The sequence below is a fragment of the Prionailurus bengalensis genome, chromosome B3 (genome assembly GCF_016509475.1).
Source record: "Prionailurus bengalensis isolate Pbe53 chromosome B3, Fcat_Pben_1.1_paternal_pri, whole genome shotgun sequence".
Taxonomy (NCBI): Eukaryota; Metazoa; Chordata; class Mammalia; order Carnivora; family Felidae; genus Prionailurus; species Prionailurus bengalensis.
In genome coordinates this window covers 123,214,164-123,229,571 of record NC_057355.1, presented here as the reverse complement: position 1 = coordinate 123,229,571, position 15,408 = coordinate 123,214,164, and the positions used below count along the sequence as shown (strand labels likewise).

Sequence of the window (15,408 nt, the reverse complement as noted above, 5' to 3'; positions counted from 1 at the left end):
GGCACCGCATGAAACACTGGTGAGTCTCTCTACCAACCCTACCCGACTGCAGATTCATGAGCAAAAGCACACGACCATTGTTTTAAGCTGCTATTTCTTTTTTTTTTTTTTAACATTTATTTATTTTTGACACAGAGAGAGACAGAGCATGAACAGGGGAGGAGCAGAGAGAGAGGGAGACACAGAATCCGAAACAGGCTCCAGGCTCCGAGCTATCAACACAGGGCCCGACGCGGGGCTTGAACTCACGGACAACGAGATCATGACCTGAGCCGAAGTCGGATGCTTAACCAACCGAGCCACCCAGGCACCCCTAAGCTGCTGTTTTCTAACTCTCTTCTTGAATGGTTTCCATTGCATGTAGCAGCACTGCTCAGTCCTGGTCCTCCTTCAATCTCTCTGGCCTTGCCCTCTCCATTCCTGCGGGGGCTTATCTTCCTGGGTATACACCCCCCATGACGGTGTTCCTCACAGCTCTTCCCTTGCCCTCTCCTTTTCTCTTTGCCTGACCTTCCTAAGTGACCTCAACTACTCCCCCAGATTCAGCTACCTACCATGGGCGTCCCTGCTGTGAAATCCTACATCTCTATTTCCATCCTGAATGCAGACCAGCAGAGCAATCCCCATCCAATCTCCTGACCACAGTATCTTACACCTCACGGTGGTTCCACCACCCGTCCCCCCTTGTTCTGAGGTCATCCTGACACTACTGATCTCATAAGAAACTGCATTTCCCAGGCTCCCTTGCTAACTGGCTTCCATCTAGGTTTGGCCAGATGGGGCAACACTGGCAAAACGCTGAGGCAGGGCCTGTGGCTCCACCTCCCAGGTGATGGGCCCTACGGCTGTGATCGGCCTCCCAGAGGACCGGCTCATCGTGGGCCAGCTCCACTGGGTGGCCCCAGCTCCTGGGGTCCAGAGAACCATCTCTTCTCCTTGTCCCTCCACCACGAGGGTGGCAGAGGCTTCCTGCAGTTGGCAACTGTTTCACCATCCCATTTGTCTTCTCTGCAATTCCATCCCCTGGGAGCCCCATTTTCTGTTTTTTTTTTTTTTTATTTTATTTATTTATTTTTGGGAGAGAGAGAGAGCATGAGCAAGGGAGGGGCAGAAAGGGAGACACAGAATCCAAAGCAGGCTCCAGGCCCTGAGCTGTCAGCACAGAACCTGACGTGGGGCTCAAACCCACAAACCGTGAGATCATGACCTGAGCCAAAGTCGGTCGCTTCACGGACTAAGCCACCCGGGCGCCCCAGCCCATTTTCTGCTTTAAATTCCCTCTGTTGGAAATACCTAGAGCAATTTTCTTTCCTCCCGACTGGACCCTGATGGATACACTGGTTAAAGGCATCCATATTTAATCATTTAAGCCAGAAACGTACAATTTGTTTTATTCTCCTCCTTTTCATTCATGCCAGTATTTGCTACCACTCCATGTAAAGCTGGTCACAAAGTCCTGAAGAGTCTGTCCCTCGAGCCCATCCCTCCCCTTCACTCCCATTCCCCTGCCTTGGTTCACAACAGTATTTCTGGTTCCGACCAGTACAGCAGCCCCTCCGTTAGTCTCCCTGGCTACAGTCTTTCTGCCTTCCAGTATATCCTCCAGACTGCCAACAGACTTTTGTTTCTAATGTACATCGGATCATGACATTCCCCTGATTTAAAATTCTTGAGTGGTTCCCCACGGACTACAGCAGAGAATCAGATCTGCTCAGTTCCACAGCAGTTCCATACTTGCTGCGTATACTGTTCTATGCCTTCGCCTGCAAGATAAGGCCCTCCGTGCTGTCCTGTCGACCTCCTCAGCCCCATCTGTAACCATTCCCAGACACATCACCTGAACCAGCTCAAGTTCTCCTCTAAGCACACCCTGTTTCTCCGAGACTCAGGCCTCGGCACAGGCTGGGCTATCCTTCCCCCACCTGGCTATCTCACCGGCGCCTCAGTGAAGCACCTCCCCGACCCAGGATGCCCCCAACAGACCAGGCACAGAGTTGACAGCACCGTGCACACACCCCTTTCGTGGAGCTCATATCCCCACACGGTGGCTGTTTGTGTCCAGACCTGCCCTTCTGCTAAACAGGGATGAAGACAGAGCTTCCTCACTCCCGTGTCCCCAGCACCCATTGGTGCCTGATGCAAAAGAGACCTTCCATGTGTGTGCGAAGTTTAGTCAAGGTAAGCTGAGGGAACAAACTAAGAGTCCAGAGTGAGGAAAGGAATGGAAGGGAGACAGCAGACAAGGGGAGGGACATGCTGGCAGGTTAAATGCACTGACCTCCCAGGCCGGGTGCTGGCTACCGCCCAGCCAGCACCTGGCTCACCCTCCCTTGCTCTGCGGACAGAGCTAGAAAAGTCCAGAGACACAGTCTTCCATCAGGGCTTTTCCCAGGAACGTTTTTAGGTAGACAAGCTTGTTCACTCAAAACATGGGAGATGAGCATACAGTCTACGTAAATATTTCTATGTGATCTTCCTGTCACTTCTACATCCCTGGGATGACCACATGCTCCCTTCTGTTATAAATTAACAAATTAAGCTGTAACTTTTCTACCCCCAAGGAAATCACTTTTGGTTCATCTCATTTCTACAACATGCAACTGAGGTCTCCTTGGCCCCAACAGCTGCCCATCATGTTCTGAGACCATCCCCAGATAGTTCCTAGGAACAAATTAAGAAGCACTGACCAACCCAGCCAAGGGCCCACCGCCCCCCCACCCCAGTCATAGCATAGTCACAACACTTCCTTTGTCATGGTCTCAAGCTTTCCTCTCCTGCCTTGCTGCTCAAAAGGCCACACTCCACCCAGCTGCCTTGAACCAATGTCACAGGAGCCACCTAGTTTCCAGAGAAATACAGAATGAGGATAAAGGAAAGAGAAAGGGGAAGGCTCTCACCTCCATCAGGAGAATGTCCTTCGAGCTCTGAGCCTGTACCTTTGGATGCTGGACCTTCACAGCCACCGTCCGCCCATCATGCAGCACTGCCTTGTGGACCTGGGCCAGGGAGGCGGCCCCCAGGGGGGTGTCATCAAAGCTCATGAACAAATCATGGATCTGTCAAGAGTGGAGAGAGAATGGAGCAAATAAGATGACCCAGTTCAGTGAAAGGGGCCAAGAGGATGGGCCAGGGCCAGTGCTGCCTGATGCCCCGAAACAGACTTTCTGCTCCACCAGTTGTATGTCAACCCAGCACCTTGCCTGGGCTCCCTGCTGCCATGGAGATTCCCAGCAAGCATCTGGAGGGAGAGAGAAAACACATGTGGAGGGTGTGTCCCCATACACATGCATGGGTGCTCAGAGCACCTCCATTTAAGGCCAAAGAAGTGCTGTCTAGAATGTTCAGAATGGAGTACCGTCTGCTCATTTAATTATGCAACATTGCACCCCTGGGACTCTCATGCGCACACATAAAATCAAGAGTAAGCAGAACCAGGGCACCAGACAGCCCAAGGCAGGGATCAGATATTCCAACCAGCCAACATGGAGAGCTCAAGGGATCCCAGGCTGGAGACTCCAAACTTAACAGCCACCTCTTGTTCCTGCCGGAGCAGCAGGCTCAACATGGGTCCTCAAGCCCACTCTCGGCCAGTGGAGCCGAGACCCAGCAGGGACCACAGGGCCGCACACCCCAGCCTCACTTTTGGCCCCTACCTGCAATGCCACCCAAAGGGAGCCTTGGGCAGATCCCTTGCCCTTTGTCTATGAAATGGAACATGTACTCCTAACTTTTCTGTCTTCTCTTCTTCCTTCCTTCCCTCTTAGAAATGCCATACCAAATTTTCCTAAAGGAAAAAAGTCTTTCTGACTTGAGTGGTCACACCTACATGGTCCAGATATGAATATTCTACCAGATGGGAAGGAAGTCCCCAAAAACCTCTTGCCAAAATGTCCAAGGCTGAAATTCTCACTCCTTCCATTTCTTTAAGTCCCTGTATAGCTTCCCAATCCTGGAAGGTCCAGACATTCTCACACACACACGTAAGTGTGCCCATGCATGCTTAGTCCCAAGGCCCTCCTTCTCATGTCCCCCAGGCTCTCACACCCATTCAGTCTTCTTGCCGCCCCCCTTCTGCAGCAGGCACTCCACCCTGCCCCGCAGCCCCCTCCTCTCCTGGGGCTTCAGCAGTCAGACAGCCCATGGCCACCATCCCATCCCTCTGTTTGCTAGGCTGCACTAGTAGCTTGCTAATCTCCCTCATAAATCACTCCCTCCAGCCCTGTCATCATTTCTGTATCTTTCACTAAACTCCATCCCATTTATCAACATCCTCTGGAGGTCAAAGGTCCAGGCAACATGGGAGGGGCCCACACTTCTGTCACAGGAGATGGGTATGGATTGGCTTCCCTGTCCCCCTTCTTCTTCCTGGGTTTTTATTTGTACTCCTCCCAGTGCCTATTTACCCGCCTCCTTCCCCAACCATATACTTGTCTCTTTCCCTCCCTCCTGAGTTCAAGGCTCCCTGAGGGCCAGATTCTCCCTTACATCAATCACCCCAAGTCTCCCCATACAAGAACCCTTTATTCTGGACTTGGGCTTGGATTGGGAGAATGAAAGAACCACCATCCTGTAAACCTCATCAGAACATCTGCTTCAGGTGGGCAGGGATTTTTGTCCGTCTTGTTAGCTGTCGAATTCCCTGCACTTAGAAGAGCCCCAGAACCAGTTGGTGCCAAACACATATTTGTTGAAAGACTGAATCCACTATTCTCTCCATTGGAGAGGAACTGAATCAACTCTTTCTTCCTTTTGAAATGGCTGGGCCTTCCTGCTCCCACACTCCTACTAATCCAAAATCCTCAAATGTAAAAGCACATGTCCTGTATGGGATTTACCTAGGTGGACTCCCCCTGTTAATCCAGGGCAGGTATGAGACCCCAGCCTGGTCGATCAGAACCCTGAATACCCTGGGTCACACTGACTGGTTCAGAGATGGACAGGTGACCCAACTGATCCAATCAGGCTCAACTGTTTTACTTCTGTTTGAACTGTAGGAGAAGAGATTTTTTTCTTTCTGCTGAAATTGAACGTAAAAATTGAAGTCTGGAGCTATCAGGAATCGCAATAGCAAAAAGAAGAAAGCAGACAAGAGATAGAGAGTGAATCCATGGTTGAGCCCCTTGATCTAGCCATGCCTGAATACCCACCCTATAATTCCTTTTTCTGCTTAAGTCAGTTTGAGTTGTTTTCTGTCACATAGGACTAGAGGGGCTCTGATATTTCTTGGGCCCCATCTGGGGTAGATGAAAGAAACATGAGCATGGTGCCCAGCACCCCCAAGAGGCTCAGTAAACGTGAGTTCCATGGCCTCCCCTCTCTCCTCTCCTCGGTGGCCTCTTGCTGGGACAGAGATCCAGGAATAGAAGGGAGGGAGAGCTTCAGCAATATTCCTGGCCATTACATAATGAAATCAACAACAACTTCCTTTAGAAACCCTCTGGCTGTTCCTAAAGGAGCACCAAGGAGAATGTTTTCTGGAGCATTTCTGTGAACTCAGACCCTCATCTCCCAGGCAGCTGGAACAGCCCCATCTTCCCACTGCAAAGGGACTTGGGGGTCATCTGACCCCACTCCCCACCCCAAGCCTCCACCTGGCTTCCTGGGAACATTTGCTCATTTTCTAAGGACAGCCAGTCTTCAAATGAGTGTCATTGCGGGGACTGCAGAGTCATTGCAACTGAAGAGTGACATGGCATCACTAGGGCTGTGTGGCAAGAACAGCTGCCAGGAGCACTCCAGGGAGAGGTGAAGGGAGGAAAGGGCTGAGGCAAGCATATCCCAATCTCCAGGGGGAGAGGAAGCCTGGCCCACCATCTCCCCAGGGAACAAGATAGGGGCCTCCCACAATCCCCTGCTCCTAGCAGGGGATGCAGGGGGTCCAGAGCTTAGGATACCACCCAAACTCAGGTGCCTCAACTCAGCACCCTGAACAAGGCCCAGCTGTGAGGACCTGCCCTAATCCCCAATTTGACCGATGGAGGCAAAGAGAGGCATGGGGAATGAAGACGCACCACTCACTCTGCACAGGGAACCTGCTGGGCACATCCCCTCCTCACCCCACCCCTGCCCACCCACCACCTCCCAGGGCTCCTGCAGCCATCCTTTCCCCTCTATCAGGAACCAAGTCACACACACACACACACACACACACACACACACACACACACACACACACAATTGATTGCTAGTGAATGTTCCTAGCTGGCTTACAAAAAAGGTAATTAAAGATTGGTGCTACAGCCTGTAATTAAATATGAATAAAGTATCTCTAAATGGAACCTGATTCAAAGTATTCAGTGCAAGTACTTTGTGCTGATAGATAGTAAGGAAAAATAGACACTGTCCCGAAAGCAGAATTACGCCCCCCACGTGGCTGACACAAACACCACCCCCTCCAGTCAGGCCCCGGCCCCCAGCCCTCTGAGCAGAAAGCCATTAGCGGAGGCCAACAGCAGCATGCACAGCAATTAGAGTGGAGCGGGGCCCTGAGCTGCCTCAGTCCCTCACACAAACCTGTCTCCCCTTCTAGGGCTTTCTTTCCCTCGCTCCTCTTTCTTTCCTGGGGGTCTGGCAGCAAAATCAATTAAGTAAGACAACTGCATTTTAAAATGACGAGCTGTGCTTTTTAATTACTGTCAGCCCATGATTCAAATATACTGATGTCCCTGTCTAGAAAAGGAAAAATAATCAGGAAAAAAGTTTCTCTAGCTTTGTATTATCTGGTTTTTCAGGGTACGTGTGTGTGTATGTGTGTGTGTATGTGTGTGCGTGCAAATGTAAGGGGCGGTGTTTGTTTTTTTATGAGCAGAAAACATCAGAAGGGCAAGAAGAAATGTGTCTTCCCCCACAGGCTCAGGTTAAGACTTCAGTGGGCTGGCGTCAGCTGGGGTCCAGGAAACCGAGGCCACATGACATCATACCCAGGTACAGGACAGAGTGTGAGACTCTCTGGGAAGTTAGGTCTGCCGATTCTCATGAAGCCAGTTTTCTGGATAAATGTTTCCAAAATGCCACACTGGGCAGCCAAGCACTGGCCAGGGTCATCATTTCTCCCAAAATAAGGTAAGAGGGTGAGGATCTTCTGTAAACACCATAGTAGGACTCCTGGGGAGGAGTTTCACGTAAGTCTCTCAGCCGGCCAGCCTCAGGCCCCTCACCAGCCACAGGAAGGGGGATGTCCTGGATTTTCCAAGATGGCCCAAATTCAAATATCCCATCCTGGCGTCCCCATAGTCATGCACATTGGACCTATTCTGGATTTAGTACATCAAGCTACATTGACCTAAGATAATGCCAACAAATCGAACAAACCCACAACTGGCTGGCTCCAGTTGAAGACAGGAGCTTGCCTCAAAGCAGGCAAGTCCAGGCCTAGCTGCCAAGGCCAAGCAGCTCCCACTTAGGAGTTGGGAAGACTGCCCAGGGCACCTGGGGAAGGTTACCATGGCATCAGCAGCAAACAACATCTGGATCTCGAGGTCTAGAGATGCCCCCCTCCCCGTGCCTGGCTGGGTGCCAGCAGCCATCCACTACAGTCTGATGAGGAGAGGGACAAGTCCCTGTACTAATGGAGTAGCTGGAGTGAACCTACCCCACCCTGAGCCTGAGGCAGACAAGACAGGCCCAGCTACCAAGGACTCTGCAAAGCACAGACTGCCTTGAACAGAAAACCCACCATCACATCCTATATGCCGTTGCTTAAAACCCACCCAATCCTTCCTCTTGTCACTGTTTCCCAGGGACCTGCCCCAGACATGCCTCCACCTCACAGTCACCCTGTCGGCTGATACCCCACTTTGCTGCAATTCCTTCTCCCTGTTAAACATGCCTGGTTTATATCCCACCTGTTCAGGGTCATTCCTGCACCTTGTAAGTAACACATGATGCTGACAGCAAATAGGTGGCACATGGTCCTCTCATTCCCCCTGCAGTGGTTTTAAAATAAGTCCACAGGTACTTAACAACTCCTCCCTTTGAGAGGTGCAGCCTACTGCCCGCCCACCTCTGAGTGTGAGCTAGACTCGAGACCTGGCATATGGAGGAAATTAGTGCATGCCTTCTTAGACATCACCAGACATCCTTCCTGTCCTTTCCCAGAGAGCGTGCTCTTGGGAAAGCAAGCTGCCATGTCATGAGGACACTCAAGCAGCCTGTGGAGAGGCCCATGGGGTAAGGAACCAAGGCCTCCTGTCCACAGTGAACCATCCTGGAAGCAGATTCTCCTTCCCCACTCATGCCTTCAGATGACTGCAGCCCTCACCAACACCCTGCTATACCTCACAGAGAGTCTGAGCCAGAAGCATCCAGTAAGGTCCTCCCAAATTCCTAACCCATAGAAACTGTAACGTATCAAATGTTTGTTGTTGGGGGGTAATCTGTTATGCAGTAATAGCTGACTAATAAGCCTCAAGCATACTCATGCCAGATATCACTAATCAATCACAGCATTCATTTCTTCTGGGCACAGATGATGCCTCAGAATCTCTCTCAACACAGTACTCCAGGAAGCCACTACCAACAGATCAGAATTAATATAGGAAACGAAATCAATCTGCCATTCCTTAGCTAAAGTCAGTCAGTCAATCAGCAAATACTTACCTGCAGGCCTGCCACACGACAGAAACCATCCTAGGTACATAAACCAACAAAACAGACACCACCTCTCGCCATGAGGAGGTCTCAGTCTGCAGAATAAGGCAACAGCCCCCCAAAAAATACTTGCTTTTTAAAAAAAAAAATTTTTTTTTAATGTTTATTTTTGAGAGAGAGCTCAAGCAGGGGAGGTGCAAAGAGAGAGGGGGACAGAGGATCCGAAGCAGGCTCTATGCTGACAGCAGCAAGCCCGATGCAGGGCTCGATCCCATGAATCATGAGATCATGACCTGAGCTGGAGTCGGAGGCTCAACCAACTGAGCCACCCAGGCGCCCCATACTTGCTTTTTAGCAGGGCCTGCTGGAGGCAGTGCTCCCTGCCCAGTACCAATTCACCCAATCCTGATGGGACTTTCTGGCAAGGTAAGAGGAGACTTCTGATATCACTATGTAGACCCTGGGGGGTCAAGGGAGAGGTCAAGGCATCCAAATGTCTCTTCCTCCCCACTCAGCGGCTGCCCTAACTCAAGCCAGGAATACCCCCACCCCCAGCTTCCCAGACAGAGCAATTTATTATAATAAAAATAATAATGACAATAACAGCTCAAGGACACATAGTCCCTGTATTCCATGGAATCTGTGTTCCTTCTGGAGTTTTGAAAGATCAAACTGTCGGTTCTGCAGAGCCATTAACTATTGCTACTGCCTAGCTGGGAAGAAAGAACGAAGGCCCAGCGGCAGCACCTGAGGCCTTTCTTGACAAGGGCCAACCCCAGGAATTACCAAACAGTGGTGCTGTCTAAATTTGCACAAGGAGGCTGGCACAACACTCAACCCTTACCAGTTTGCTAAAGAGCCTCTAGGTATAAGACAATCGTCCACCTGACTCTGCCAAGGGCATCACAGTCCCGACCAAGCTTCTATCCTCCCAAAGAATGGTAACAAGCGGCTGACCGAGAAGTATGAAGCCAGGAGCAGTCATACCCTACGGCTGCAGGCGTGTTCCCTGGGAATGCCCACCAGCTGGCCAGGATAGTGAGTCCTGAGAGGCAACAGGGCACAGCAATTCCAATGCAAGGTCTGGAATTGTAGGCTGGAATTAGCCAATGCAAATCTAATCATAGGCTGCAGGCGCTGCCCACACTCAAATTCTGGCTCCATGGTGCACCAGCTTGGGTAATTATACAACCCATCTGTACCTCAGTTTCCTCATCTGTAAAATGGGAATTTTAGTACCTACCTCAGAGTTGTTGTGTGAAACAACACACGTAAAGGATCTAGAATAGAGCCTACAGAAGACCCCCAATAATGGGTGCCCTATCTAATGCCTCCATGAAGAGGACAGAGTGGTATATGAGGAGGGCGCTAGACAAAGAGTTAGCAATTCTAGGCTCTCAGTTCTCTTCTGTCAGTGAGTAAAAGCGACTGTCTTCATTCACCCAGAGACTGTAATGGCCTCCTAACTGGTCCACTCACTTGCATTCCTTTCTCCTCCAATCTATCCACCCCATGCAGCTAAAGTGCATTTTCCAAACATAAGCTGATCATGTCACTTCTCTTTGTTTAAACCACATCGCTAGCTTCCCAGAGCCAAAATCCTTAACACAATCCAGAGTCTGATTCTGCCCCATCTCCTCCCCCTGCCCCCAGAGCTCTCTCTGTCCTGCCCAGATAGCCTTTTTCAATCACCAGCACACTCCCTCCCTTCCCACTGCAGGGCCTTTGCATATGCTGTCGTCGTTGCCCAAAAGGCTCCCCTTTCTGCTCCTCATCAAAGTAACTCCTACTCATCCTCCAAAGCACAGCTCAACTGTCATTTCTTCAGGGAAGCCTCCCTGTGTATATCCTCAGAATTCAGGGTGCCCTTCTAGAGAGCAATTAACATAGCTGCATTCTACCTCGATTTGTATTTGCTTAATCTCTCTCTTTCCTTCTAAATGACAGACTTCTTCCATTTTTGCTCAATACTGTATCCAAAGCACCTCACACATAATTAGTATTCAATAAATATTTCTTAATGAATGCATGAGGTTCAACTTTCCCTATCCTCTTCCTGGTGGGGGGACTTTGGGCCTTCCAGCTGACCTGGGGGAGCTAAAACATCTCCCAGAGGCGGCTACTGTTCCTTCAAAGTAGCTGAGGGAGGCTCGCTGGTGCTGGGCACTTCGAGAGCCGCGGGTGGAGGGACTCTATGGAAATGTTGTGATAATAATGATTAATAAAAAGCAGATAAACACCCAGTGTGGTTGGCCAGCCTGGGAAGCCATCCATTAGATCTGTCATTCATTAGAGGTGGGGGAGGGGACAGTCCAATCAGATCTCTTCAGCTTAAGCAAACCTTCTGTAAATTGTAGGCTGCAGGCGCTGACATTTGATGAATTATTCTTCATAATCCACCGTTGGCTGTCATAAATCTAATCTTTCAACGTTCCCCATCTTAATAACTTGTACAGCCTCACAGGGTGACATGTCTATGTCTCTGCCTATGACAGAGATCTCTGGGATAGAAGAGATTGTGCAGTACAAGGTGCACTATGAAGCCAGGACCTCCACAGCCCGGGCCCAGCCCAGGTAGGTATCCGCAGAGTGACCACAGTATAGAAGCAGTGAGGCAGTGAGACATCCTTGGAGCCATGGGGTGTCTGGGAGCCAAGTGCTTATACCCCATCACAGGGCTGAGAGCCAGGTGGAGTCAGGAGCTCAGCCCCAAGAATCAGGCAGACAACCTACCCTCTACTACAACCTACCCACATGAGGACTCAGCATCTCCTCCTTGAACTTGAGCTTGGTTTGGTATAGCTTGGTTTGGTAAAGGGATGTCAGGACATCTTTGGTCACAGAGACTAAATGCTCAACCATGGGTACTTCCTTACCACTGCATAATGTCCGTTGCCCTCAAAGTGCTCTCAACCTTCTCTCGAGGTTAGGAAGAGGAGATATAATTGTGCCCACTTTATAGAGAGGAATATATTGGCTAAAGGTCTTTTGTTCATTCATCCATCAAATGTTTAAGTGACTAATATAAGCAGGGCACTGTGCTAGTCACCAGGGACTTAATGGGAACTGGGTCCAAATCAGGTACAGCCACCACCCTCTGGAGTCACTACTGGAACCTGAAGTGGTGAGACAGGAATTAATGAAGTCATCAAAGATAAAGGTAAATGGCCAACTCTGATAAGTGCTACAAAGGGAGAGGTAGCTGACCATAGAAGCTGTGTTCAGAGGATTAAACCTATCAGGGAAGGCTTCTAGGAGGAGGTGACAAAGACCTGAGATCTGAAGGCTAAGGAGCCAGTTCAACTGGAAGAAGGAAAGAAGAGCCATCTAGACAGAGAGAAGGACTTGTGCGAACCCTACAAAGGGGAATAAGACACAGTGACATGAGAGCCAGGAAGGAGATGGCCAACAACTCCCAACCCAGAATCCAGGCTGCCTTGGGCCCCCCGGGTCTTCCCCTGGCAAAGTCCTTAACTACAGCTCATGCCTGCAATGGAGAAAAAAGCCTGGACTCTGTGGTTCACACGCATTTCTGGTGAGGTCCCAGGACTTCTAAAACCTGATGGGCTCAGTCTCCTAAAACTCCAAAGGCCTTTTTCCAATAACCTTTAGATGTTCCTACACCCAAAAAGTAAGGAAGAGAGGAAATAAAGCACAGACATCCTTGCTCACAGTGGCAATAGTTGCTGTCAGGAAAGACCTCCTTAGCCTTTGGGAGGTGCCAAAATGCCACATGGCAAAGGAGCTAAGGTATGTCCCTATGCCTCAGAGCCCCAATAAGAGGGCTCAGGTACCAAAGTCCTTGAGATCGGAACACGTTCCACCCAGTAAGAAGTCTTCCAGATGTGCTCTGCATGTTACAGCAGCAGTGCCCAGGGATTTTTTAAAGGAAGGCAAACCCAGACTTTCTGGATCTACCAGGAAGAGAAAGCCCACATTTTGGGGAAACCACACACATTCCTGGCTGACCCCAGCGAAGCAGACTGTAAAGAACATCAGCTCTGAGGTCAGCAGCCCTACCTGCCAATATCTAGCCATGTGACCTTGGGCAGTGCTTAGCTCCACTACCATTCTGCAAAATGGGAGTGATAATAACAACACCTATTTTGCAAGGGCATTCTAAGTTTTAAAGGACACTGCATCTAGAACAGAGGACAGCAAACGATAGCCTTTGGGCCAAATCCAGGTCAATGTCGGTTGTTTTTTTGTGTTGTTTTGGGTTTTTTTACAGCTTACCAGCTAAGAATCCTTTTTTATATTTTTAAATGCTTGGAAAACCCAAAAGAATATTTTGTGATATATGAAAACTATATGAAATTTGATTTCAGTATCCTTGAGTGAAGTTTGACTGGGACACAGCACACCCGTTCACTACACGTTGTGGCGGCTCCCATGCTGCCATGGCAGAGGTAAGCAGTTGTGACAGAGACTGCCTGGCCTGCAAAACCTAAAATATTTACTAGCTGGCCTTAGGGTGGGCAGAAAAATGACTCCCCCCCCACACACAAAGATGTCCATGCCCCAGTCCCCAGTAGTGTGATTAGGTTAAGGATCTTCAGATGGGGAGAGCATCCTGGATTACCATGCAGGCCCAATGTAATCACAGGGTCCTTATAAAAGGGAGGTGGAAGGGTCAGAGTCAGAGCAGGAACTATGACAAAGGAAGTCCAGATAAAAGGGAGAGAGACTGAAAGACGGCACACTGGTGGCTGTGACGAAGAAGGAGCCATAAGCCAAGGAATGCAGGCAGCTTCTAGAAGCTGGACAAGGCAAAAGATTCCTCCCTAGAGCCGCTAGGAGGAATGCAGCACAGCCAACACTGGAGTTTTAGGCTTTCTGAGCCACAGAACAGTAAAATAATACATGTGTATTGTTTTAAGCCACTAAATTCACACTAATTTGTTACAGCAGCACTAGGACCCTAACCCAGGCCTCTACGGAAAAAGTTTGCTGACCTCTGATGCAGCGCATTAGCCTAACACTCTCAGTACAGCAGTTTCATCCTTTTGTATTTCCCAGGGTGGTGCTGAGGCTAGAGAGCTGGGGGGGGGGGGGGGGTGAGACAGGAGCTGCCCTGGCAGTGTGGAAACACAGGTCACATGTGAAGCCCAAGCTGAGGAACCAAGAGGACACATCATGACTCTGGTTCTGTGCCAGGCAACACCCAGAACCGGTCCTGTTCCCCCACACTGGGGCAAGGGGCCCTCTGCTCCCCCCAATGCCACGTACACGCTATTCCCGCCCAATCCTAAAACCAGCCTGGCTGAAAGGATAGCCTCCCCTCCTCCCAAGAAGTTCAGTTTGCTTTTGCTCACGAGAAACCACCAGTCATCAGCTCACACCAAAAACTGAAGAGCAGCGGGGGCCTGGGGAGATTTATTACAATAAATAAGCAGGAGGCGCTCCAGTTGTTGAAGTAACAACCTCTCCTACAAACCCGGCTATGGGGAGACACACACACACACACACACGCACGCACGCACGCACACACTTAGACCTCTCCTTAGATCAGGGTGCTGATGACTTTTTTTTAAGTCTGGAAATCAGGAACCTAGTGCTGGGCGCAACCTCTCAATGCTAGACCCCAAATCACTTAGTCCCCCATGGACCCTCCACCAGCTCTCTGACCACCGACTCTTAAGGAGAGAGGGGGCCACTGTGCAAAGCCCAGCCCCGCAGAAACATCCTTCCCCAAACTGCCAGCAGGGTGACCTGCCGATACTGCCCCACCAGCCCTCTCAGCACCGTGTCTGTTCTCAGACGGCCCCCAGCGTTCTTACCAGAGCCCCTGGAGCCGCTAGTGGCCCTCCCTGCCCCTCAGCCCGTCCCCATTTAATTCTTCCTTGAGTCCTGCTGATTCAGTCTCCAAATTATGTCTGTCCACTCCTCCTCTGTCACTCTTGCCCAAATGACCACAGTGCCTTGTAACTCTCTCCCAGTTCCACCCCTGGTCCCCAAGTAGCCACTGAGGACTGGACCGTGCCACTCTCTGCAGAGCCCTTCAGTGGCTACCAACCACGGATCTCCTGAAAGTGCCTGGCACACGTCTCCAGCCACATCTCTTGGTGTCTCTCTGCCCTGCCGCCACCACCCCTTTTCTGTCCCCACACAGATCCATGCTCTTTCCTACCCAAGGGCCTCTGCATTCTCTGTTCTCTCTGTCCTACACTCCTTCCCCTAATTATCCCTGGTCTCAGCTTAATTGCCACTGAGTCCTTGGAAAGACCCCTCCCCAGACCCCCAAATTCAAAGCACCCTATGCTTTTCTCTCGTGGCGTTCATCACAAGGGTCATTAAGTTTTTATTCTTGTGATCGCTTGTTTAACATCCGCTGCTCCCCTACAACTAGAGCCTAAGCACCAGGACAGCAGCTTGTTCGGCCATACAACCTCCAGCACACACACGACAAAAGCTCAATAAACATCGGCTGAGCCAATAAACGAACAAATGGCTGGTGAAGGCTGCGGAGGGTCCAAACACACGACTGTGGGACAACCAAGCCATCCAAGCCAAGCACCTGCCCTCACCCAGCCCAGGGCCCCACGTTTCCAGCCACAGGCCCCTCAGGTCTCACTCTGGCTTCAGGCACCTCCCCAAGGTGATGCCCACCAGAGACGACATCCTTAGTTCAGGCCACTCCACCTGCCCAAAATGCCCTCTCCGGGCTTTTGTGTTTGTTCTCCTTCTGAGAACACTCAAGTCCTACTCAGGTTTTGCCTTCTCCAGAAGACCCCAATTCACCCCTCTCTGCGGCCCTATTTGTGGATTCCAAGGACACTTCTAAAAGCGGTAACCCAAACCTCAGGTGACTCTCATCTC

The 15,408-nt window shown here is 50.5% G+C and overlaps 1 protein-coding gene across 2 annotated transcripts in view; it reads right to left on the bottom strand.

The window, feature by feature from the left end:
* ADCK1 (aarF domain containing kinase 1) overlaps nt 1-15,408 on the bottom strand; it is a 121,897-nt gene that overhangs the window by 38,979 nt on the left and 67,510 nt on the right. For both annotated transcript variants that reach the window (XM_043556736.1, XM_043556737.1), the window contains exon 5: nt 2,898-3,056. In XM_043556736.1, the coding sequence (XP_043412671.1) occupies nt 2,898-3,056 (159 nt within the window). The remainder of the gene's footprint in view (nt 1-2,897; nt 3,057-15,408) is intronic.